Source organism: Haplochromis burtoni, unplaced genomic scaffold (genome assembly GCF_018398535.1).
Source record: "Haplochromis burtoni strain Fernald_Lab_line unplaced genomic scaffold, NCSU_Asbu1 Contig_12, whole genome shotgun sequence".
Lineage (NCBI taxonomy): Eukaryota > Metazoa > Chordata > Actinopteri > Cichliformes > Cichlidae > Haplochromis > Haplochromis burtoni.
In genome coordinates, this window is record NW_024582373.1 from 4,353,633 (window position 1) to 4,380,986 (window position 27,354).

Sequence of the window (27,354 nt, forward strand, 5' to 3'; positions counted from 1 at the left end):
TGTAGCATTTTGAACAAACTGTGGGGCTTTAAGGCTTTCAGTGGGAAGTTTATTATCAGATACAGAGGAACACAGCACAAGAGTGAGCAGAGCACAAATAAATCATCACACTTGAAGTTATAACTTAAAGCAATCTTAAACTTGTCAGATCTGTTGTTTTCTTCTATAATAACTGTCGGTGTGAAAGATTAACAACAAAATCTTTTCAATTAACTTTAAACATAAAGGTTGTATCTACAAATATACAATATGTTCTTTAATAAAGCAGCACAAGATCACTGTTTGCAACAACACAAAGATTAAGGGTGCACTACAGAAGAACTAAACAATGCTACTTCACAAGATTGTGCAAAAGCTTCTTATAGTCTTATCAATCAAGTAACACCACTGTGTGACAAGTGCTTCAAACATACAGCAACTCTAGACCTAGAGCTACTGAACTACAGCAAGAAGAACAATCAGTCCTTGTACAGATTGTATGACTCCCACAGAGCCCTCATGTCAAACTCATCAATCACCTACCAAGTACTTTGAAAAACAAAGTGTGCTTTGGAGACCTGTGCAAAGGATGATTACAACAATATTCATTTGGCTATTGATAATAGTGTTTTAAAGCATTCTCAATTTAGTTATTTTCTTAATAAACTCTATTACCTATTACAGCAAAGAAATATGAGATGACTGCATGTGCAGCAAACTCAAAGGAACCTCACGAATCTATTCAGCTGTGATCTTGAGTTAAAAGAGAAAAAATGATGATTATTTTATTCAGTGGGAAGAGGAATAAACATCAGAGAATAACGACACAGTTGCTTTTCTGTGGATGGTGAAATTTTGTTTTATCTCTCTTTCTCGAGATCCTACAAGGAAACAGAAATAAAAGTAAATTATATATAATATTTTGATAAAAGCGACTTAACATTGATTCAACATCGATGCTTACCATTTTTTACTGACAATAACCAGAGGCATTAATATGACACCAGCAAGCAGGATGGCTGCAACAACGTACAGAAGATAATCTGGAAAGACAAAATATTCCATCTCGAAAACCCACTCAAAAACTGTTTTGATAATTTAAATTCATGTGAATCATACTACGATTAGCATAAAGAGTTTACAAATTTCAATTTACCTTGCAACCAAGCATAAGCATGATCTGATTCAATGGTCTGAGGAGGTTTAGAGGGGCGAATGATTGTTTCTGAAGATGCCACTGAAATACAAATAAAAATAATTTACAATCTTTCCAGGAAAAATGATTGTTACATTTAAAAATGCCTGGTTAGAAAAAAAAAAGATACTCACTGAAGCGTGATCTATTGTGAAGCACGTCGTGAATCATGCTGCATGTAAGAAGATCGTCATTGTAGAGTCTTTTACATGTACAAGGATGGTGAAGCACTGTGCCTAAAGTAGCCACGAAGGCCCTTTTGCATTCAGCGTCTGCACCAAGGATGAGCTCTGGATCCATCTGGGTGAAGCATTCATCTCTTGGGAGGTCACTGTCAATGCACTGGGCTTCTTCAGGACTCCAACAATTGGCTTGAAAATTTTCTAATAAGCCCCTGTTAATACAGAGAAAATGTGTGTTATGTGGAATGAGTGGGTGCTGCGATTTATAGATGTTTATGTGTTATGGTAGATTGTACATATTACTTCATGATCATTTCACATATATTTATGGAATTACATTAAAAATGGCAGCGGGAAAAGTGCACCAATCACACAGGTGGAATTTGGATTATAAAAGGCTGCAGTCTACGTGTAAAGTGGTTTCTGAAAAATTTTATTAGATAGTAATTGGAGATGTGGTCTTAAAAAATGGCCATTTAAAAAAAAAGAAACAGCATTGGATTTGGTGGAACTATAACCTGAAAATCTAGGTTTTCATAATGAAATCAGCTCGAGTATGGACAAGTGAGGAGGGCATCCACTTGAAGAAGACACTGAACCACAAATTGCTCCTAATGGCTGGACCAGCACTTGGCACTCTCTATGAAAGCTTGCTGCCATGTATGTGTTAAAAGGACAAACAGGACAATGTAAAAAGGATTTCGGTTAGGAGTGCTACTGTGCACTAATGCGGCCCTATACTGGACTACCTCAGCTTGAGTTCTTCTTCATTGTTCACTTAAAGGTTGAGAATTCACATTTTGTTATTTCTGTGTCTGGCTCAGTGTTGGTAGTTACGTATTCAACTATCTGCAGACTTCTTCTTTTCTGTTACTAGCAGTGAGCTGGCATTATTTTAAAAAATGTTATTTTATACACTCATTTCCAGTATCACTCACTCGTTCACTTTTTAAGGCTGGAAAGGACTCTCGAATGATGAACGCTCTTTTTCCTGCTCCAATTTAGTGATTGTTAGTTTGTTGACTGAATCCCTTCCTTGCATTTTAAAGTGTTTGCCTTCTTGCTGCACAGCCTATACACAAGACACCTTTTTTCTCCTCCCCGCATGCCTCGCACAACCAATGTTCCTGCCAGCCTTTGTTGTTCCCTCCAGCAATCTCATCCGCCAGATGCTGCTCATACATTTCATCATTGTGCAAACAATGAATTTGCATCTGATTTGGTGGTTTCATCCCAGAGTGTGCATTTAATAATAATAGTATTTGTACAATAATCCTGAAAACAACAACAACAACAAAAAAAACAAACATCTGATGACAGAACAGCATACCTGCAGTTACTGTCCTCAGTGCACTGGTTAAGTACACGCTGACAGACCCGGATCTCATCTCCACAGGTGCCACTGTGCAATTCGGTTTTCATGCTCAGACAGCTCTGATCTGAAGCTTCACACTCGCACATGACCAGCATCTCTGCAACATTTTGGGGTACGTTCCTGTAGAACCGCAGAGTTTCCTGCTGACACCCTTCATCATTGCACTGGCCTGACTTACAGGCTTGGAGCATAGGTGCCAGGTACCTGTTGCAAACTGAATCGCTGAGACAAGCCCTAAATTGATCCAAACATGATCCGGCACCATCATATACTAAAAAACAAAGAGAGAGAAAGGTAGTGAATGGGTTTCGCCAATTTTGACTCATCTTCACTAGATTTCATCTGAGATTAGCGTAATAAAATATAATTACCGTAGTTTAATAAAGTGCTTGACTGCCAATCCATTACTGCACTCCTCGTGAGCTGAACTGCTGTTCAAATAATCAACATGATTATCTCTCCCACCAACAAAGGCACATTAAAGATCCTCTTAACAGTCATTTTGTAGTGCAATAACTGTCCACCTTTGGCAAACAAAAACGTAATTTCACATATAAATGCTTATCGTAGAGACTTCTGAGAATACCGCACCTGGCTTTTGGTGGCATTGTGTGGCCAGCACTTGTATAGAATCACAAAGCTCCTCCTCCCAGGCACACACGCACCCTGGCAGAGAGGGAAATTGGTGCAGTATTGTCTGGATGGTCATGTTACAGACCTCTGAGCCTTTTATTTGGCACCCTCCATCTTGAATGACAGAAACATAAGAGGAAGGTGGAAAAACAGGATTTTCCATAAGCGAGCAAGGTCTTGTTTGAGCAACAGGTGTTTTCTATGTGCCTGCTGCTCTGACAGTTTTCCTTGTGATGTCTGGTTATGTATCCCGATATAGGCTGGTATATCAAATTCAGTGTAATAATGGAGGATTTCGATGTCAAAACAGACATACTGTGTGCATTAAAGGCATCAGAAAAGTGATTTATTGTCACTTAATTTTGTTATGTACATTTTGCTTCGGGCTGTTTCCTCACTTATTACATTGTAGCCATTTTCCATGGAAGCAATTTAGTCGAACGGTCTCATTTGCTGACCTTCCTGAGGAAATGCAATCGCTTTACGTAATACTTATTTGTCTCAACCCTTGGTAATATTAACAATATAATGGAAATGTGTTTGTTTTTTTTTTACCTTCACAGATGCGGTCAAAAAATGCCTGTTCACGCTTGCATAAATCTGACATGCAGATTTTTACAGCAGCCAAACACTCAGAAGCCAGCGATGAAATCTGAGGAGCAATAATCACTGAAATACAAGCAGACTTTAAGAATTTATTTATCATTGGTTTTTATATGGATTTATTTCACGGAGATCATTTTTGTCTTGAGGTTTTATATGAAAAGGGACATTCAAAAATTAAATGTTAATGTCTCACATGACTAACTGTAGCTACGCTTTGACTATACATGTGGTACAAACTACAAGACATGAAACACTTCTAGTAATGCTAATTTTATAGCACAAAAAACATACAATAACACTAATCAACTTGTTTGTTTTTTCTATCAGAAATCTGTAATTTTATGGTAATGGTTCGGCTTAAACTCACCAAATATGACTGCAGCTTCCAGTCGTCTCAGTTGCATGATAGCTGTTGCAAAGCTTTGAGCAGACAAATGAAGCTCTCACCAGCAGCTGATGTGTCCCTCTTGTTGGTGTCAGCATTTAAGCTGGGATACACCACCCGCTGTCAGGAGGATGTAACACATTTACTGGAGGCTGTACCCTGCACCAGAATAAAAATGACAAATGCAATGAAACAGAGCTGCAACAAAAAAGGGGGAAAAAAATTAGTGCATATAGTATTTTAATATTGTCATTATTATATTTTGTGGGCTTAAGTAATAATATTATCTCTTAGGAGTAGTGCGATATTACTTCAGAGATAGGAAATAAAAAACAGTTGATCCCTGGTCTGATCTGCTGATTTAAATTTGTGTCAGATTGTTTTCACTTGATTTCTTTTTCCAACAATAACTAAGAGGAAAGTAAACATATTTAAGCAGCACATTTCAGACAAAATGCATTTGGATGTGCTCTAAATAATCAAAAAACAAACAAAGAAGCAAACCAAAGACTTTTTTATTATTTAATATTTTAATGGCTTGAGGCTTCAACATTGCAAAGTTGCTCAAGTTCTTGGGAGACCAATCCGTGACTGAAGTGTTGCATTGTGTCTTTTCCTGCCAGGTATGATTTTACTGCTGTTGCCAGTCGACATGCCCTTAAATACTGAAGATGATTTGAACCAAAGACCAAAACAAAGATACACTACACTGTCAAAATTAATCCCTTACCCATCCAAATAGCTGAATTCAGGTATTCCAATCACTTTAATGACGACAGGTGTATAAACTCAAACATCTGTGTCCCTTCTCCAAACATTTGTGAAAGAATGGGTCGCTCTGCAACAAGTGCAGCCCTGGAATTTCCTCGCTAAATATTCCACAGTCAGTGGAACCTTGTGGAAAGCCTTCCCAGAAGAGTTGAAGGTGTTTTATTACATTTTATTATATTTTATATGGATTTAGAATGGGCTGTCATTTAAGTTCACATGTGTGTGAAGGAAGGAGTGTGAATACTTTTAGGAATATAGCATAATTTCTTAGAGCTACCACTTCTTCTTTTATCCTCTGCTTTTGTTCTGCCTTCATCCTCAAATTTTTTAAGGACAAATTGCACACCATGCCAAATTTTAAGCTAATAGCATTTTGATCATTTCTTTGTTGGAGAAAAAAAAACTATTTTATGGCTGTCAAACTGTGTCATTTTGCCATTTTTCATATATTCAACTAAAGGCAATGGGACAAACTATATAGTTTTTCAATAGACCAGTGACAAAGTACAATAATACAAGAAAAATGTAAAATATTTAAAAGAGTTTATTCAATAAGTTGTTCTGTTACGAATCAACACAACACTGCCTTAGGTACCAAAAAGCATATGTATATGTATACATGTGTTTACTGATAAACAAACAGTATTCACCCTCAGCTGTAAATAATGTTACAGCACAGTCATTTCCAAGATGGATGGCTTTGCTAACAACTCCACCCAATTCGAAGTCAGCAACCTTCTCTTTTTAGCTCATTTCTGCTGCTCCCTAGTGGCTAGAAGTCAACAGTGATTAACTCTCATAAAGCCTCCAATCAAGATGATTTATTTATCAAGCAAAAAAAAAAAAAAGTCAACAAATATTGATCAAAGGGTTGCACAATGAAGTATGAAACATTGGAAGGCAAAAAGGCTTAAAGTGCACTGGAAAAAGTTACAACATACATTATATATTTTTTTTAAAAAGTGATGCAAAAAGACGAGACTTTAATTCGACAGCTTCATGTCTATTCAGAAGTTGTTAAAGGCAATTGTATGCACTGTTTTACCCTTAACAGCATTCAAGACCTGGGCTGAGAAGTGTTTTCTAAATACTTTATGTGGGGATGCAAACATTTCACATTTAGTTCAAAATGAAGAAATTCTTGTGAAAAACGTCCCACATGTGTCATTGTTGTGCCATAGTCGTGGTTTAAAGTCTATAAAATTTTAACATAATTAGTAAATCAAATCTATGCTCACAAACAATTTCCCCACATTAAACACATCAAGCTGAACTGAGCAATCAAACCTAGATTAATTACAATCATGCTGCCCTGGCAGGGATTGTTTTCCTCTCTGTTTCCTGTTATTGGTTTTATTTTTGTCATTCTTTCATAGTATGCCTTTTTCCAGATTGCCTTTTTAGTTTCCACGTCCTCCTTGTTTATTCATTTTTGTCCTTTGCATCCAAACTATAGCACTTTGACTCAAGGATTTTCTCTACTGCTGATTACACTGAAGATTAATATTTGCTTTGTGTTTCTGAATGCAAATGTTGTTGTGCTGTATGTTTGACGATGTGGATTCTCTGAGTTTCCAGTGTGCTGCAGTGTACAGTTGTAAATATCTTTGCAAATACTCTTTAAAGAAATTTTCTGCTTTTATCTTCTTCCAGTAATGTGCAAGTAGCTAAAATGAATGGCTTCAGCCGCTTACTCATGTTCACTGGGTGAGGGGTTCTCAAGAAAGATGGAAGCTACTCTTGAAGGGACATCGGTTTAATCAGGGTGCTCTCTGCATAAAGAGTTGTGTGCATGTCTTTGTGTTCTGCACAACCATTACTCTGATCCACTTCACCCTAGGCAAATGCTGCGGTTTTAAGGAAGTCATATCTGATGCTGTTTGGATGAGAGGTCTGACAAAAAGTCAGCGCTGCTTGTGAACAGGGTTAACCATATGTGTATTTGTGTGTGTAGACTTCATTCACTGACATAAAATCAAACTCGCAAGCAACTAATAAAAATAGCCCTGCACATTAGCGTTAACATTTCGGCACACATACAAACAGTTGTGCACAGTTTAGGGAACCCTTTTTAAAAATGATGTGGGCATTAACTGTGCTTCTCAGGCTGACACACGGGGCAAGCTGCAGCAATTGTCTTTAAATGCTAGTGTCATGCATATAAAATCATTTAAGATATCACCAAATACTATATGCCCGACTGACTGCTGTTCTAAACCAATGCTGTTGAACCACCACAGCAAAGTGTTGACAATCCAAATCAGCTGCTACGAATGACTGCAATTACAGAGTCAGGCTGCAAGTTGCTCATCTGAATGAAGCACGTTTGAAATGGGAAATTCACTGTTGTGGTTAGAAATGGGAGGAAGACTTCATACACGCGGTCTCTGCAGCAGCAAATAATTTTTGGTGGGGAACATGAAAAAGCATGTTTGTAATTGCCTCATTTTCACCACTGAGATGCCCTTGATCAAAGCCTTTGACCTCCCAGATGCTCTATCAGAGATGCTCAAAGGCAACTTCTAAGTGTGTCATCAAGTACGAGTAGGCCAATCCTGCAAAAGAAACAATGATGTATATGGAAGAAGAAGAAAAACACTACGCATTGTAGCTGTCAGTACAATCATTTCTTATCAAGAAAAGGTCTGGAGAAGAAAAATATCCTGATGAATCAGAGATCAAGATTTGGATTGTTTCCTGATACTGATACATAAATCTATTACAACAAATATTTACTTACACTTTAAATAAAAAATTTAAAATTATTTTACAAAATACATTTTTCAGCGTATCAAATTCAAAATCGAATTCAAATCAAATTCAAATTTTATTCGTCACACACACAACCATGCACAGTATGACATGAGGTGAAATGCTTGTAGCTGTGCAATGCAATGCCTGACCATTAAATGACAGTGGTTTTACAGTATTTACAGGTTATTACAAAATTTACAGATTTAACTTAGAAATTTACAGTAAAAATGTGCAAATAGCAGAAAGAGATTATAAATTATAGGAAGTGTGCATGAAGAAAAACCAGAGTGCGTGTGGTGATGTGTGTGGGAGAGTCCAGTCCTACACCTGGTTCAGGGCCCGAATAGCCTGGGGGAAGAAGCTCCTCCTCATTCTCTCTGTTTTGGCCTTAAGGGAGCGGAAGCGCTTCCCAGACCTCAACAGTGAGAAGAGTCCATTGTTGGGATGGGAGAGGTCCATCATAGTCTTCCTAGCTTTGGAGTTGCACCGCTTGGTGTAGATGGACAGCAGGTCAGGGAGCTCTGATTGAATGATGCGTTCGGCCGAGCGCACCACCCTTTGCAGATCTCGTCTGTCCTGCTTGGTGCTGTTCCCAAACCAGGTGCAGATGTTTGCCGTCAGGACGCTCTCGATGGTGCAGGAGTAGAAGTTCTTGAGCACCTTCAGTGGCAGATGGAAGTCTCTAAGTCTTCTGAGGAAGAAGAGACGCTGACGGGCTTTCTTAACCAGGGTATTGATGTGACAAGACCATGACAGGTCCTGAGTGATGTGGACACCCAGGTATCGGAAACTGTCCACTCTCTCCACTGGCGTGCCACTGATGATGAGGGGCTTGTAATTCCTCACCTGCTTTGTAGTGAAGTCCACGATCAGCTCCTTAGTCTTGCTGACGTTTAGGAGGAGGTTATTCTCCTGGCACCAGGTCTCCAGGTTCCTAATCTCCTCCAGGTAGGCCGTCTCGATGTTGTCGGAGATCAGGCCCACAACAACAGTGTCGTCAGCAAACTTGACAATGTTGGTGGTGTCTGATGTGGCTACACAGTCATAAGTGTACAGTGAGTACAGCAGGGGGCTTAAAACACAGCCCTGAGACACTCCAGTGCTGAGTGAGATGGAGGGGGAGACTTGTTTTCCCACCCTCACTGATTGGGGTCTGTCTGTGAGGAAGTTGAGGACCCACTGACGCAGTGATAGTTTTTTCATCTGTGCAAACAGTTTCAAATCTTGCCATAATTCACTTTTTTCTGACCCAGTAATAACTTAAAACAGCAGATAATTAAGTAATAACAGATAATCAGCAAAATATGTGGGCAACACAGTTATTATTCATACATGCTTGCAGACTACTGCCACAAAAGAAAATGGAAAGCACATCCAGGACATGTTTCTTGTTTTTACATTTAGCATCAGTATAAAAAACAACCCACCATAGAGTCGCCTGTAAAAGTGACTGTGAGCAGCTCTTACCCACAATGATTATTTTGTAACGTATATTTTGCTGGAAAATGTCCGCTTTGCTGATGCTATCCAAACACAAACCTGGAGTGTTTCAAATGAAAGAAACAGGCTTCACATTGCGGTCCCGTTCATGCAGGGGTCACATTGAATATTCTGTACTTTGATGAATTGAGCTGGCTTCATTAACATACTCAGTGCACAGGAACATACATTTCTGGGCATTTACACTGAGGACTTGAGATGAACATGTGACCGACTGCACCTTTAAAGCTTCAAATCCCTTAAACCAGTTATATCAAAGGTGATGCTACTACTTAATTAGACGTAATTAGACAAACCAAAACAAAAATACATCCAAAATTTACAGAAACTACACATGAAAGAGAGATATAAAACACAGAACATTACAAACCGTGTCTTTCATAATTAATCAACATTTTCTTGCATAACAGAAGAGAGAAAGTCTGTCCTTTTCAAATCAACCAAACAGAAAACATTAAATACAATTCTTTTCCCTTTAAATGTCATCCAAAAACAATGAGATCTGCACATTATCACATGTCTAACTTAAAGATCAACGTGTCCTTCAGGTGCCCCAGCTGGAATATAAGACGACTACACCATCTGATCTGATATGCGTGACACATTGTCCACATTGTGAACTTGAGTGGAGAGGGATTTTCGACTGTCTGTGCGCGTTCTGGTCCTTATCCTCCTTGTTTCATTTTCATGCTGGCCACAACAATGACAAGAAAAGGCTGATTTGAACTCCTCGCGGAACTTCCCTTAAGAAAAAAACGACAACAAAATCTTTATAAAGTCCACCTTCTTTAAAAACCATCTACAAGCTTGCATTAAAAATAGCTTAAATTTTTTTGTAAAATCATTCTAAGAGCTTTTTTTTCATAAATGCATGAATTAAAAACTTGCTGCTTTCTCAGAATTAACTTCTGTTTTCAGGTTATTAGCAGATAAAGCTGTGAATTGTGTTGTTGTTGCCAGTTTGTTCACTAGAGGGCAGTAATGAATCCTTAGAGGAGAGTTCAAAACTTACCACTTAGGAAATTGTAGATGATTGGATTTGCAGCACTGTTGGCATATATGAGCCAGTGTGAGAAAGTAAACCACGCATACACTGTCTCTCTGTCGTTTGTCTTCTTAAATGTCCCAAAGACTCTGGAGGTAAAAAAAATGATATCATTTTATTCATTCCTTTCTTTTTGCATGCATTTTAATCACAAACCTGTCAGGGGGAAAAACTATACAAAATATGGCTTATAGTAAGCTCTACTGTAGATCCGGGATGCAGCAGAGCTTCCTTGAGAGATTATTACCTTTTCATGACATTGAGCACACTGATTGGCAGGTAGCACAGGGCGAAAACAAAGAGCACCACCATCAGCATGCGAGCTGTCTTCCTCCGGGCTCTGACTTGTTTGATCTCAGCACAAACCGTGCTGGTTCTAACCCTCACCGACTCCCCCGGTCCTGGAGTTGGAGCTGAGCATTTGATAGACTTCCACTTCCTCTGCAGCACTGATGTGCTTCCAGGAATCTGTTGAATGAATACATTAAAGTGGATACACGCGCACATCAGACCCTGGAAGCCCATTGGGAAATTTATATTTATAGCAAATGGCAGAATACACACCTGTTGACACCACAGCTTGTGACAAATCTGAATGTATGCCAAGACCATAAGACACAGTGGTGCGAAGTATGTGACAATGAAGAAACAGGTGTGGTACACCTTTGGGTAGATCTCAGCTGTTGAAGGATTTAAAAGGAAACACTTAACAATATTGTAGAGAAAACATGAATAGTTACTTAGTAGTTAAAGACTAAAAAGCAGATAATGATGAGCGTCTAGAGAACAAACACGTCCACTGACCACTTTTTCATAAGCGGCTTATTATTAACTGAACCTTCTGCTGAGTGGCACAAACTAATGACTTAATGATTGAGAGCGGGTAAAGTTTAATGCTTTTTTTATATACTACATGTTCTGCAACACTACTCATAAAATTCCAAATTCAGGAGATTCCACAAATATAGTCAGTTTCCCCTTTAAGTTTCCCCCAGTTTACCATGTGGCTGGTATTTTTGTTTCCTGAAAAGCCTGACAACTTTCACCTTGGGGCCATTTGCCAGTGCAGACATCCAGCAAACATCCACTTTTTTGCCAAGCAGACCTGCCTCTTAGTCAGCCAAATAGCTGCTTTCAAAACAAGAATCTTCAGCGTCCAAACCCAAAGGTGGCACAATAAGGGGTTCAACTTCTTGCTCATAATTATTCTTCTGTTGACAGAGCACTGTGAATTCATGCCACAATATCAGACAACCTGAACTGTGGTGCATACTACTGTGTCATCCTGCCATCTTGCATCAGCACACGGAAGAATTCCTCAGTCATATTTATCATTTTATCTTGTTTTTTAACTACTTTGATAACTGTTTAGAATGAAAATGAAGTTGAGGGGTTGCTGTTTTGACATGCTACAGGAAATCAAGTTTTGCACAAACGTTTCAAGAAAAAACAGCATCTGTGAAAGGTTGTTGGAGTGCTGCTGAAGGCGACGAAATTAGAGGTGAGTTAGGCCAAATGCAAATTTGATAAGGCTGTTGATTGTTTTCATGGGCGGAGTCTCTGAACTTTGTGTTCCATCCTTGTATAGTTCTTCGATCAGAGTCATTCATGAGATACTGACTGATTGCCATTTAAATATCTAGTCATTACTGATTAATTTACCTCTCATCAACTTCTGACATTTTTGTTTACTTTATGTAACAAAAAACACAATTTTCCTCTTATTACTGCTCTGCCTGTCAGTCTTGCACTGCACACTTTCAATGATGACTGCAAGCTTATTAAAGAAAGCAATCTACGTTTCAAAGGTAGTCATTAAAGGTACCCATCATTACTGTAATATAATGAATGTGAGTAGATGGAAAGCTTCCTCTCTTTGTAAGGTTTTCCTCTTTTGACTTCTTCAATCACAGAGGCACCCTGAGCGACTTCATCTGAGCAAAGCAAAATCCACCCATCCCGCTTAGGTGCTCACGCTTTATGGATAAAAAGTGGTATGACACGTGATCAACCCATCTATACTGGGGGTGGAAAAGCCCAATAAATGTCACTGCAGTTGTTGTTTAAGTAATTTAGTGAGTCATTCAGTTAAAGTTGAAACTGTGCTTCTAGCAGCGAGGGAGACATATATTTTCATAATGCGTTCATTTAGTTTGTGAACTGTGAAAACTAACCTCCCCAGTGCTCATCACACACCGTGAACAGACTGGTCTTATTTGTGAGTTCAGGCAGCAGGCTGCTACACTCCATCACGATGGCCTGGGGGATCATGATGATACACGACACAACCCAGATGACAACAATACTCTTGCGCGCCCTCTTGGCTGTACTCTTGAACAACAGTGGGTGACAGATCGCATACCAACGGTCCTGGGCGATGCAGCTCAGCGTTAGGACTGATACAGAAACAGAGATGGTCTGCGAAGAATGAAAAAAACCTTTTAACTAGATACACAAAGATGTTCACCATTTAATATTGATACAGTTTGCAGTTGTTACAGAAAATACTAAATGCTCATGAGGAAAATAATTTCAGAACATGCATTTGTAGACTTGAATCATAGATTGGCAAACACTGATGCATGGGACACCTCCTATGCTGGAGATGCTCTTATCTCTGTGTTGCAGATGAGTCTGTTCACTTCAGAGCAGCGGCACAAATTTCACGTGCAGGTTTAAAAGCAGTGGGTGGTCAATTTTTCTTGGAAATAAAAGGCGGAGATTCCTTGTTTTTGTAAAGGGTTAGCTTATGATGCCAGGCACATTAAAATAAATCTCGCTGCCTAATTTAAAATGTTCATTTAAACGATCTTAAAAAAGAAAGGAAAGATTGCACCTTAGGCAGAGCAGGGCACATCCTCATTGCCCTTCAACTGACAGAAAGTCAATTGTTCATTGAGTTTGGATGTTTTTGAGTTTGGATGCATCCTGGATGGTTACAGGTTAAGTATGCTGAATATGAAACATATGTAAACACTGAAACCAGTGAGAGAAACCTTGAGGGAAGTGAATCATTGTTTGCAAGACAACAGGAACCGTCTGTGACATTTAAATGCTTTGAAATGTATATTTTAAAAAGACGTTCCCACACACACAAAACAACCTGCTGCATTTAGACCAAAACAGCATTTCCACCACACTGCTCATTGTAAATTGCAATGATCATTTTTCACTTGCTTGCACATTACACTGGGGAATCATGGATGGGTTTAATCCGGACACCAGCTGCAAGCTGAAATATGGACCCCCTTTTTAAAATATTATACAATGTGCTGCATTTGGCTTCTGTTGCACCCTGCTGTGAACCTATTCAAGGTATTATAGACCCCCAGCATACAATGTAGAACAGTAGAATAGGAATCATACCAAAATGTTACATAAAATGAATCACCAAAGGGGAATTAGAGTTGATGCTCCTGGATTTAAAAAGAAAGCAGCGGGAGATGGCCCTCAAGCAAATACTGCAGCGGCAGTATATGATACAAAGCTCAACAGTAAACAGGGTGAATGTCACTATGAAAACCTTCAAAGAGATTGCTAATTAAATGCCATGAGGTGCAGCATGTTTGCTAAACTAGCTCCTGACACACAAGAATTCACATTATGTTTTCTTTGCTTTACAGCTGCATCCCTGCAGAACATATAGTCAAAGTCGTGCCACCATGAGGCTAGAATTGACTTTGCTGTGCATAAACAATATAATATAACACAGTCTGTTAAGAGTATGAGACATATAATCTGTGCAGAGTAGTTTGGGACTTTGGTACATGCTCTCGATAAATATCATTGTGATCAACAATATTAAATAAGATTGTCTTTTTTGCATACATATTGCCAGAGTGGTGCTAAAGCAGTGTTGCCTGAGGCATTAAATCACTTTAGAGTAACATCAAAGGTCTCACTCAGTGCACATCCTGGGGGATATGAAAAAGTTTTTTTTTTTTTACCCTCATGAATACCATGAAGAAAAATGGTAGAATAATAGAAATATGGATCTTGGCTTGCATCCACAGACCTTGTGAATTGTTTCTGAAAAGGTCAAAGATTCCAATATCCTGTTTGAAAAGCAGATGTCAGCGTTCAAGGCTTACCTGCAGATAAGGGACAATTTTGCACAGAGTGTTTCCAAAGAACCACGTCTCTGTGATGTCCACCACAAGACTCGCAGGCAGGCAGATGATGGTGACCAGCACATCAGCCAGGGAAAGATTCACTATGAAATAGTTTGTCACGGTGCGCATGTGACGGTTCTTCCATACTGCAAAACAAACTGAAAGTGATGCACAATCAAGGATTGTCCAAAGAAAGGCAAACATTTATCACATCAGTGCATGTGAAATCTATTTGAGCCACCAGTGTCTTGATACTCTGTGTATACTATCATACAGAGTCTGAACTAAAATTTAACTGCAGCATTGTTTCAGTTGACTAAATCAGGAAATAATTATAAAACTTTCAGACATTAAAAGACAAAAAAAGCTCATGTACAGTATTGTGCAAAAAATCTTGAGTCGCCTGTTTACTTGAGCCTTTCTTAAAATTTTGCCAGGAAAACAGCTGCAGTGATTTATTTAGTCATGTACAAAACATACATGGAATTACAGAATTCAAGGCAAAACACAGTTTGTACAATTCTAACAAGCTTTAAAGTGAATATTTGGTCACCTTTATCCTTTTACATGGATGTAGACACTCATTGTTGTGCCTCTCTCCTGACCTCCTCCGTACATGTTGACAACAATTTCAGTTAAAAAAATTCAGGTTTGGATTTCTCCGTAAGACCTGTTGCCACTGACTTTCAGTTTAGTTCTTACGTAAACTGGCATAGCAAAGCCTTTTCTCCCTGTTTCTCCCTCTTAATCTCCGTGGAGATTGAGATGATGGACTCATATACGTACCTGGGTGTTCAACTGACTAATAAATTGGACCGGACTAACAAGAGAAATGCAATCTTGGAAAGGACAGAGCAGGCTGTATCTGCTACAGAGACTTAGGTCTTTTGGATTGCAAGAAGAGTTCCTGAACTCCTCCTATGACTCAGTGGTGGAATCTGACATCTTTTTTGTGTGTGTATGGTCTGCTGGGGCAGCAGTATGTCTTCTGGGGATAATAAAAACTGAACAGGCTGTTCAAGAAGACCAGCTCTGTTTTGGGACACCCTCCTGACCAGATGGAAGTATGGTGGTTAAACTGTCATCCCTTCTAGAGAACACATCCAATCTCATGCAGGTCGCTCTGACAGCACTGAGCATCTCCTTCAGTGACAGGTTGCTGCACCCACGGCGTGCCAAGCTGTTTTTCCTTCCATCTGCTGTCAGAGTCAACAGCAGTAAATGTATGACAGCAGTAATTGTACACATATGAACACACACATGCACACTCTGTGGTCTGTACATATTTCAAAGTTCAACACTCAATGCCTGCTATGCCACTATGAAGTATCCTGGTTTGCTGCTAGGCATCTAATCTTCTTCCACCTTATATTGTTTACATTTTCTTTTATTGCTTCCGTATAGCATTATCAGCTGTGGTGCATCTATTTATTTCTGCCACGTCCACTTTGCTTTTTTAATAATGTGAATTTTCCTACCTGTTGGACTAATAAAGGGTATTTTATCTCATCTATCTTATCTTAAAAATGGCTTCTTGTCTCCCTGAGTCACAAAGTGAAGGTCTACAGTCTTTGACTACACATGTTTATTCCGTATGCAAAGCACCAATTTAAAACACTATAGAACACTTTTTCTTGCTTGTTACCCTGAAAACACTTCACTTCTTGAAAGCTCTTGTTTGAAGAACTCTGAAAGTTCAAGTTCATTTTTTAGCATCTTAGCACTCCTCTTTCTGTCATACCCATTGCACAAAAAGTAAACAGTAAGTGACACGTAGAATGTGCCCAAGTGGAGTGAATAACCAAAACCAAAAACGTAGCCAAATTAGACTTCAGTAAACAGTAGAAGGGCCAGATGTATCCACTGGGTTCTGTGTCATGTCTTTACTGGATTTCTTCATATTTATTAAGGACACGACTTTCAGATACTGCTCATCTGCTGTAGATATTATTTTAGGTTTGCTATTTCTTCTTTTGTTCTATTTGGGAATCACCATGTTGGTGCAAAAACACTATTCTCTCTTATCTCTGGGATTCTTCATAGACTCCACTTAATAGAGTTGCAGTAGGCACGTTTTTTCATGCTTGAATGACTCAATTGTTTGTTTGTTTTGGCTTAACAACCAAAAAAAAAAACATTCCTCTAATAACGGCCATGTAGAGGCAAAACCTACATTTGAAGCCACTGAGGTGTTCGTTGGTGACGTGATGCCAATGTTATGCATGAAACTTCAGTCCAGTAACTCCAGCCGTACTTATTGTGTCTTGTCCCATCTTTAATGCACTTCCATCAGTAGTTGTTGAACAGTTCTCTTTATCCAACGTCATTTATCACAACAACGCAGCGGTCACAAACTGTTTGCTTCTTTCGACCAATAACACCTGGCGCTAATTACATGTTTCTACAAAAGGTGACCTCTGGCGGCACACATAAGGTAACAACACAAAAAATGACTCCTACAGGTCAGGTTCAAGGACTGGACTGAAAATCAGTGAAAAGCGGTCCAAATGAGAAAAAAAAGTCTAAAGAGCTGTCCTGTAAGAAACTAAAAAATTAAAAATTAAAAGAAAGTACCTTTGAAAGTAAAATATAAAGAAATGTGGGGTGGCTCAAGATATTTGCACGGTACTGTGGGTTCAAACATTGCCTTTTTTGTTTTCTTCATGCACAGCTGAAATCAGTGGTGTCACATGTCAAGGTAATAAAATTCATTCTCTCTTCTTTTCATGCCACATTAGTGCATAGTCACAGTATATTCTGTGTATCTGGGAGGCAGCTGTTGCTTCTGAAATAGCTTTTAGTATTCATTCCTGTGCAGGGAAATTATAACCTAGAAAATGAAAAGATTTGGAAGGTTGGTAGAGAAAAAAATAATATCTCTGAAGTGGAAGAAATGCATTTTTTGTCACAAAATATATTTTTCCAGAAGGAAAGAAAACAAACAAAAACAAATTAGACAGCACTCCCGAAAGTAACAGTTTGAATCAGGGAATGCAATGCACACATTTGCCAAAGGTTGTCTAACTCCTTTAATGATTCAAGGTGAGAGGCTTTCAAATGCAAATGAAGCTTTAATGTACACTTTTTTTAAACTTTAAAAGTCATTTCCCAAATGGATTGTGATTTATTTGACAACACGGTGACTGACAAATACGCAAAAAAACTCCCGCGGTAGCTTTGCCTTCCCTCATTTCATGTGCTGCTGTTCCAACATTTTGTTTCTAGCGAGGATAAGAATTATAGGTTAGATGGTATTGCCGCAGAGAATTGATTCACTCCAAGAAGAGCTCCTGGAAAAAGGCTGACAAGAAAATGCAACACTGCACAACTAAAAACAATAGAGCGGAAAATTACTTCACAGACAGAGACCAGGGTGGACGTCAGGTACAATCTACTATCTTTTAGTGACAGTATGTATCAGATTTATACCCCTACATATTTCATAATATACACCAATGGGCCAAGACATTATATCCACTCACGGATGAAAGGGATGATGCTAAGATTTAGAATTTACGTGGACCAACTTTTGGAAAGACCACATGATGAAGGTTTTGATGACTGGCTTGGATCATTTCCAAATCACAGAGGTTTGCAGGGGTTTTCTGGTCAGCAACGGTGACTGCTGACCAACAACAAGGTGTTGGTGGATATGCTAGATAAAAAATATGTTCAGAGGAACCTCCGTCTCACAACTTGAAGGACTTAAATGATCTGTTGCTAACATCTTGTTGCCAGATAGCATAGGGCAACTTCAGAGGGATGTGCCATCCTGGCCTTTTTTGCAGCAGACATTTTCAGTTGTCATAGCAGGAAAAGCACAGGTGCTGGTGTTAGTGATAACACATGACAAGCAAAATGTAGCAAACCGCTGAATTTACTTAATATGCATATGCTTTTTTCCGCTCTGACATGAAGATGTTACAGAAGCTTGTAATTTTGCATCAGAATGACCCTACAGGAGATGAGCAAAGTCTTCACTAGGCTTGGATTCACTTTAGAATGAATAAGAAACAGAAATTCCTCTTAGTACACTTTTCCATTAGCTCACACAAGTAAACATACCATAAATAATGAAAAAGAAAGAAGTTTTTCCCTCCTTAACAGCTGGAAAATTCCAATCAAAATCTCAATGCATACCCATGCAGATCAGACTGCAGCTTTCTGGCTCGTCAGTTTGCTCCTCAATCCATTCAGTACCCTGTAGCTTCAATTATGACTGCGGTAAGATATGTGTATAAAGAGGGCTCATATATTTACTTTTGCCTCAGGCCTGTATACGTGCTGTGATGGTGCAGACCTGGGGTGGATTATATAAGGAGGATAAAAGGTCTAGACTGTAACTGAACTACACACAACATCAAAGAGAAGATACAGTCAACTTAAATTATCTTCTTGTGCATATCTGATCAGTGCTTTGAATATGAAAAGTTGCTACAATGCTGTGAATAAATCAGAGGATCTAGAATAGAGTAATACTGACGTCAACACGCGCGTTTAGTTTGACTGAATTAGTGTTTGATCTTTTTGCAGTGAAACACATTGTTCAAACTAATATTCTCCTTGCCCTTTGTTCTATTGTATGTTAACATGCAGTGTGAGCTACTGTTGGAGGATTCATATCTTTTCTGCTGAGGGAAAGTTGTCTGTACGCTGCTTTTCTTTCTAATGCCTGCATCACTGACGACCATTGCATCACTGCAAAAAGTTAGACATTCAAACCAGAGAGAGGCCTTTCTCTGCGGAGTCTGCATGTTCTCCACGTGCTAGCAGGAGATTCCTGTAGGAACTCTGGTTGCTCTCACTGTCAAAATCATGATAGGTAAACTCTCCTTCAAGCTCCTAGCCTGTTTGGCGCCCTGGGCGAACACTCCCTCTTCACACAACCCAGGATTCAAATCATGAATACACAATGGACTTGGTTTTACAACATTATAAATGAAATGTGCTCTATTTTGAAGCAGCAGCCCCCCCCCCCTTTTCGACAGCTTGTGTATGAGACTTTAAATCATCAAACTGTAAATTTTAAATTTTAAATTGTTATTGATCCCTTTACCCCGAGTCCTAAAGTGTATATTTATTTTCTTACTCTTCTTATATATATTGTTTGTTTACTTGCACTGCTATAACTGGAGCCTTGTCATCTCGTCTCTATACTGGACTGTATGTAGCGGAGATGACAACAAAGTTTACTTTGACTTCGGCAGCAAGCAGGCGCACCGAGGGCTTTCGCGCTCACATTTCGTGTATAGAATTTCGAAAAAACATCGGTGCAAATTATAAGTCTGTATCATAATGTCTGGTGTTTCCGTGTTTGTTGGTTTGTTTTTATTTTGTTTTACTTTGATGGTTATGATGGTTATCAAACGTTGCTCTGGCCGGTCAGAAAATCCCCCGCCGCCCCGCCCTCTCCTCTCTGCGCCGCAAGCAGCAGGCGCACCTGCAAACGAAGGGCGCCCTTACTCCCAGCAAATGGGCGATAGAAAACACTACAGGCACTGTGTAAAACTGAAACAATACATTAAAGCTACTTTCAGCTGCCTCTTATTCATGAGGGGTTGCCACAGCGGGTAGCTCCGCATGTTTGATATGGCAGATTTTCTACACTGGCTGTCCTTCCTGACAAAACCCACCTCCGGGGTATTTGTGTCTCCTCCTGAGATCGTTCTAGCGATTTTTCGCTTGTTAGGCAAATACGCAAACTACTTTACTTGCATTAAAGCTGCAATGCTGGGGATGAATTTATTTTCAATAATATGGAAAACAGAAGTATTAACATCCAATTTATATTTTCTTTAGCTTTATACTTTATATACCATGAACAGATTCAAGAAAGAGCCACACAGATCTTTAGAAGAAATGACCTCCTGTGACAGAAAACAGCAAGATTTTGCCTACCCATATTCAATTAGTCTCTTACACATGTGCTATTCATTGATCAGTTAAATTGTAAAAAAAAAAAAAAAAAAAAAAGCGAAACCCTATAAGGCCAGCGCTACAAGCATATAGTAATTTGATTAGCAACGTGCAGGGACAAAAGATGAAAGGAGAGCACATCTCTTCCACAGGAAATGAAGGAATCTTTGTAGTCGTCTTTGTTCATCTGGTTGTTGACCTCTTTAATCAAATCCGTTTAAGTGTGGATTTCTTTCGCTGTCATTTTTCAGATACCGTCTGAAAGAAAATACAGTCTCAAAGTCATGTCATTTCGGATCAAATGCAAGCAAATCACAACAAACTTTAGGGAAGCTGCATAAAAGTCCATATCACGTGTCAGTCTATGTCAGGCAAAGTCACTTTGAATTGGCAGCGCCTGATATAAAATCTTCAGTTAGATAAAAAAAAAAAACAGATTCAAACTTATCTGTATCTGGGTCTCTGTTTAATTTATATCTAATTAAAATCCATCTAGGTGCACAGCAAACAATTTCATGCTCTTAAGCAAAGAAATTTATACTTACAATATGTTCTTCTACAAATGTTCACAGTGTAAACAAACTCAAAAGAGAGTGAAAAGCAGCCCTGATTACAGGCTCCATATTCTGAGAAATGATTTCTCCGATATTAAGGAAAAACATATGTCTGCTTATGTGTTGCTTTATTTTCATACATCTTTCCATTTTTATTCCCTCTTGTTCAGCAACACAAGGATTTGAATTGGGCCATCAGGGAGACAGATATGTTGATTTAGGTAATCTATGAATAATTTCTAATCAAAATTGAGATACCTTTTGCACAACACAGCTCTGTTGGCATTTAAGCTTCAGTAGCCAATGTTATTTTTCATATTGTATCAAATGAGTTCTGAAAATGCTGTTTATCCACTTGATTTCACTGAAGAGCTTTTTGTGTATATCGATCAAGAACCTTATGTGTAAAGTCAAGTGATGCACATGAATACGTGACTGGTTTTTCAGTATCAGGAGTCCTTATACATGAAAAAAAAATTATATTACATTAATGTACAATGTCAGTTAACTGTTGGCTCTAAGATTGCAGCATCCTTTTCTCTCTTTCTCTCTAAGTGACAGCAAGTTTTGAACAAGCAAAGCGAATATATGATGGCTGTTCTGAAGCACTTTGATCTTCAGAATAAACGGTTGAACGTAGGCTGTGTCAGAGTGAAATGGTATATAAGCACTCGACTGGCAGAGTCTGCACAGGCATGTGAATGCTAACCTGCAAGGAATGAAGGCATCTGAGTTCAGCACTGCTCACTTGAGCCATACTAGAAAGAAACTGTCACGCATCTCAGCACCATTTGAAATATGACTTGATTATCCTAGAATGTGATGTGGTTCAGATCTTGCAAGCATCTAAAAATCTTTGTCCATAAAGCTGTGCTATCAGAGTTTTTTTTTCTCAATTTAATTAACATTTAGACTAAAAACTACGAACTCTCAGTAAGTTCTTAAAAATTACTTGCTTAGATCCAAAGATTTTCACAAACAAACGAGATGCTAGATGGGAAAGGGAATTCGAGCTGCATCAAACACTGAATCACTGCAATCAACAAGTAACAAAAGACTGACATTTTGACACAGAATAGGGGTCACCACCTCTGCCATTTAACGCTCACGCTCACAGACAGAGCCAATGATGCTGACCTGTTGTGCATACAAGTGAGATCTGAACTCGGAAAAGACTTTAAGCACCCGTCAACACACTGGTGATACTTTATGTGCCCAAAATGTAAAGACAACATGCTAAAATCAAGAAACAGATTGCAGAGACTAAGATATTAAAGTAAAAAAAAAAACCCCAAAAAGCTATATTGAGATGAAGAGATGAAGATCATCTGATGACACCAAGGTTTTTTAAGTGTGCTGGAACGATTTAGAACAGCACCTTCCTTCGTGAAGGATAATTGAATCTGATCAGCAGGTTGATGCATATTTGATTGTGTGCTGCAGCCTGATGTTGCTTGCATTGATAGCAAGGTGACACTTGCACAGTAATGACAAAATAATGACATCCGTCAGCCCCGTTTTTCTTCTCACCTGGTTGTGCATTTACGGTGCAAAGTAAATATAGCTGCAGTCATGGCACTTGGTACAAGTGAGCATAAACCAAATTTTTAAAGGAAGATCATTTAAAATGCAGCTTTTCAAACAGTTTGACAAATATCACCAAACACACAAAGTTTTCCGTACACTTTGACTCAAACTCTGTGTGCTAGCTTCATAAATACACAGTTGTTATATTTTCCAGGGAGAGAAAAAAAGATGCAAGAAAGTTTGAGAGATTTTCATAGGTACGGACTGCTCAATTATGCCCTTAGTGATGGCTTAATACATTTTTAGTTTTTAGATCCGATGGATCTACAGTATGTGCAGCGTGTTGTTGAATTATGTTTCTGTAAAACATCTTGCATAACAAATGAAGTATACTAACTGTGGCGGGATGTGGTCTGCGGTTCCGCTGCAGAGGGGTGGTGCAATGGTGCCAGGCTGGCTGATTGGGCAGCTGAGCCCAATATACTAATCATGCTCTCCTTACTTCAGTGATGCCGAGACCACGAGCTAGGCAGTGTGTGTGTGTGTGTGTGTGTAGGGGGGATTATTTGAGCAGCTTTGAGAGCAAATCATCAGAAGTTTCACTGGCAATACTAAATGCTCTGACTACACTAACATTGTTATTTAAATACTATATCAGGCAGTTTGACGTACTGTTGTAAGGTTTACAGTAATGGTGCAGGGCAGGCTGTGGCGTTCAATGTTAGATTACATCAAGGCTAGAAAACATCCGCTTATGTAAAGTGATGATGCTGAATAGATTAACTTACTGAATTCCACTTTTCATACTACCTTATGTCTAGGGGTTAGAAATCAGCCATGATAGCTTGTGAAACATCTGCTCACATTTTGTTGATTTCAGTTAAGTCCAAAAACAGGAGTGAGTATCGGGGAAGCAGCTGACGTGATACAAATTGTGATTGAGTAAGCTGATTGCTTACTGGTTTCTGAAGTCAGGCTTTAAAGGTAAATGACTGCATTTTACCTGCTGTCATACTGTCTCTTACTGTTTTTGGAGCCAGAAGTGAACTACAAATAAAGAAACTGCAATTTTCAGTGCCAACTCTGATGACAAGTCCAATTTTTATTTCTTTATAAAAAGTATGATTAATAGATCATTTTGAGAACTTTGCTTACACTGAAATGTCTGTTTATGGCCACGATAGAAGACTAACATTCAATATCATAATTTTTAAGAAAATGTTGACAGATTACAGGCCTTCCTATTACTCTCTGGTCTAAACCCAAAATAAAATGCTAAAATCAGTTTAAAATTACATGCAGTATCTCCCACTTTATCTGTAATGTTTTGTAAATGAAATATTTGAACAATTACTGTTACAGAAATTACTGCACCACAAAATAAGAGTTTAAAAATGAAGAAATGGAAGATCCTACAGTTTTAGTGTTTACATTGTGAGGAAGCAAAATGAAATAAAATATTATCTTTTACTATACAGGAGAAATATCCTTGTGAAAATCAATCTATGTTTGTAGTAGTTGCAAATAATCTTCTTATGGCCTCTGACAGTAAATTCAGCTTAAATTATATACCTATAGACTCCGTTTATTACTTCTAGGCTGACTTATTGTAATTTATTATTATCAGGATGTCCTAAAAACTCCCCAAAAAGCCATCAGCTGTTCCAAAATGCTGCAGTGAGAGTACAGACAGGAACTAAACGGAGAGCCAAATCAATGACGGAACCAATGAAGAGAAGCCATATTGAATTCTCTTCATTGGCTCCTTGTTAAACACAGAATTTAATTTAAAATCCTCTCCCTCACATAGAATATCTTAAATAATCATTCCCCATCTTATCTTAAAGAAATTATCGTACAGTATCACCCCAAGAGACCACTTAACTCGTGAACTGCAGACTTACTTACTCCTACTCCTAAGACTCTTAGGGTACTTAAAAGTAGAATGGTAGGCAGAGCCTTCTGCTTCCAGGCACCTCTCCTGTGAACCAGCTCCCAGTTTGGATTCAATTGAAGTTGTGGAAAAATACATGTAGAATTTATTTAGAATCTCCATCTAAAAGATGATGAAAACTAAAAACTGAGGAAACAGCTTTGCACCAGGCTTTCCCCCATTTCAGGAGCACCCCTGTCAATATACCTACTATGGCCTGCTCAATAAACAACCTAATATAAAATGACTCGAGAGGCGCTAAAACTCATGTCTGCATAGTCAGAAGCACCTCCCAATTCAGGAAATTAAATACTGAGCACAAAATTAGCTTACAGCAGAGCTCAATCCAGCATTCAAAAGACAATAATAAAGAAACAGTGGGAAAACAAATTTAATTTCATTAAGAGAGTGGGCCTGCTTTACATTTGCTTACAATCAAAACATCCTTCAAACATCAGACAAAACTCCCCCTGACATCCCCCAGGACCACGACGATAAAAAGAGTCCTAAAGGACCGGGACCTGGTTTGGGATTTGCTGGATTCAAACTAGACTGGAGCCGAGGAGAGGTAAGAAATAAATAAACTACAAACAACAGATCAAAAACAAATCCTAAAACTATTATTTAGTTTAGCTGCAACACAGCAAGGTTACAAGAACTGAGTGTTGTGTTGAGAAGTCTCAGGCTTCCCTTTGATGAGGTTAAACAACAATAACCTGAACTGTGGATTATTTGGGATTCTTTTTATATTTAGAATGAGAACAAATGATCCAGTTGACAGCCCAATTAAGGTTTTTTTAAATCAAAATTAACATAGCACTATGATGCTGTGATGCCTAGGAACTATAAAAAGGACTAATGCACATTATACCAGAGATTTATAAATATCAATATAACCCAAACAGCTGATAATGTTTGTCCTGAAAACTCCCAGTAACCTACTTGCAGAAACTCACACGTAGATAATAAGTGTATGGAAGCTGAAGCAAAGATAATGAGGGGCTTTAAAAAAATATTGCTACATATAGCAAGCCAGAATCACTCAGGTGGAACTGGAACCAATGTACTGCTAAAAGCTATTAAGTAATGGACAAGAGGTGATCAGAAAAACACTCGAGCTGGATAATATTTCCTTGTTTCAGCTGGATAGCTGTGCACAGTGTACGATTATTGAGTTGAATTGTTGCAGGCTCTGTGTGGTAATTAGTTAGTTAGTTCAAATAGTTTCTACTGTTGTTATAGTAAAAAAAATAGTATGGAGGACTGCTTCTTTTTTTTTAAAAGAGCTTGTGATCAATTATTCTTAAACAATGTCAAATAGTCCTGTAAAATTTAACATGCATGTTTAAATTCTTGTTTGAACTTTCGCCAAGCATTTACTGATTAGAGCATCACACAGGAGATAGTACTGTCAGGACATTTGCTGCTCTACTTTTTATATAACAGCTGATCCACATTTATTATACAAGTACACAAATTCGTGTGGTTCAAGTTAATGTATAAAATATGCTGATTGATTTTCCAAAGAAGGTTATCTCTTTAGTCAGCAAGTCAGATCTGAGATGTTGGTGCGCGCACACACACACACACACACACACACACACACACACACACACACACACACACACACACACACACACACAGAAAAAAGAATGAACCTACTGTAGGTCCAGAGATGAACCCAGCTGAGATAATAACTCTTAATTTCAGAAGGTATGCTAAATAGCCAATGGACTGGGTGCTTTTCTACTGTAACTGTGCACTTGTTCAGCCACTCACACACATATTTATACAGCACTTTTATTCTTTGTCTAACATTTACACACACACACACACACACACACACACACACACACACACACACACACACACATTGCAGTGGATCAGCATCAAGGGAAATTTGGGTTTCAGCATCTTGCCCAAGGATCCTTCAACATGCATTCTACAGGATCCGGGGATTGAATCACCGACCTTCCGATTAGTAGACGACCCACTCACCTCCCACGGCCACCCCTGCAGCTGCCTGTGGGTGTCTTCCACAGCAGCAGATGTGCATGCCTACTTCAAAGATCTCTCCTCTCAATGCAGTCATAATAAGTTTATATATAAGTTTATCATTAAAGGCAAAAAAGGGCCTGCATCTGCTTCTGATATACGTTGCTGGCGGATGGCAAATAATATACCCGCTGCCCTTTATAGGGCACATTGCCAAAAAATGAAAACAAGTAGAGTGCGTTTAAAAGAAAATCTAATCTCTAAAAATGTGTTTTCAGCAGACATTTAAAAACAGACTATTGATTTTGTTGACCTAATGAGTGAGGAAGTGCCATTCCAAAGTTTATGCACTAAATGTTAAAAAGCTTCATCATTTGTGGATTTAAAGAAAAAGCGTGGACCAGTTAAGACCAGGGTTGGACTGGGACAAAAATCGGCCTGGGCATTTTGACTAGAGACCCACCAGGTATTACAGGAAAAGCCATAAAGCCTTTGAATGAAAACAGACACTGTTGTGACAGTGATGTACACTGTCTTGTTGGTATATGTATGATTTCTATACATTTTACATCAGATAAAAACTTTGGTTGTCAGATTCAGATACTTATTTATTAAAAGCTAGACATTTTAAATGAGAATAAGAAAGAAAAGTATTTCTTTGTGCCCCCCTTTCCCTGTTAATGCACTACCTGGCCCCTGGGAAAACTTTGCTAGGCACGCCCCTGCACAGTTACCAGCTTTCAGCTACTACAGTTCATAACTTCCCTTCAACTCATTCATGTCACCTAAAAGGTAAACCTGTTTCTCCATCACCTGTTCAGCTCTGATGATTCAGTAAGGACATCTCCTGATTTCATCTTCAGGTTTCCCTCTCACCAGATAACCAAACCGA

General features: G+C 38.7%; 2 protein-coding genes across 3 annotated transcripts in view; both read right to left on the bottom strand.

Moving 5' to 3' along the window:
* gfral (GDNF family receptor alpha like) lies at positions 1–4,437 on the bottom strand. 2 transcript variants are annotated; one of them, XM_042215706.1, is made up of 9 exons: positions 4,338–4,437; positions 3,920–4,033; positions 3,323–3,478; positions 3,103–3,159; positions 2,687–3,002; positions 1,309–1,568; positions 1,136–1,216; positions 944–1,022; positions 1–860 (listed from the first exon to the last, which is right to left on the bottom strand). In XM_042215706.1, the coding sequence occupies exons 1-9, from the start codon at positions 4,372–4,374 to the stop codon at positions 791–793; spliced, it is 1,170 nt and encodes a 389-aa protein (XP_042071640.1). In that variant the 5' UTR covers positions 4,375–4,437; the 3' UTR covers positions 1–790. The 2 variants fall into 2 exon arrangements, with proteins under 2 accessions (XP_042071640.1, XP_005915582.1); XM_005915520.2 differs by having other exon boundaries at positions 3,103–3,162.
* Positions 4,438–8,983: 4,546 nt separating this feature from the next.
* The window catches only part of hcrtr2 (hypocretin (orexin) receptor 2), a 25,921-nt gene continuing 7,550 nt past the window's right edge, over positions 8,984–27,354 (bottom strand). Inside the window, exons 2-7 of the mRNA XM_005915522.3 lie at positions 14,517–14,695; positions 12,600–12,843; positions 10,990–11,105; positions 10,673–10,893; positions 10,393–10,514; positions 8,984–10,123 (exon numbers count right to left, since the gene is read on the bottom strand). Of these exons, the coding sequence (XP_005915584.1) occupies positions 9,954–10,123; positions 10,393–10,514; positions 10,673–10,893; positions 10,990–11,105; positions 12,600–12,843; positions 14,517–14,695 (1,052 nt within the window). The 3' untranslated portion in view covers positions 8,984–9,953. The remainder of the gene's footprint in view (positions 10,124–10,392; positions 10,515–10,672; positions 10,894–10,989; positions 11,106–12,599; positions 12,844–14,516; positions 14,696–27,354) is intronic.

Excerpts from the sequence above, each read along its gene's own strand:
- gfral (XM_005915520.2), bottom strand. The coding sequence starts at position 4,374 with ATGCAACTGAGACGACTGGAAGCTGCAGTCATATTTG. Across the intron at positions 4,034-4,337 it reads GGAAGCTGCAGTCATATTTG|TGATTATTGCTCCTCAGATT; the intron begins GTGAGTTTAAGC and ends CTTGTATTTCAG. Across the intron at positions 1,023-1,135 it reads TGCTTATGCTTGGTTGCAAG|ATTATCTTCTGTACGTTGTT; the intron begins GTAAATTGAAAT and ends TTGTCTTTCCAG.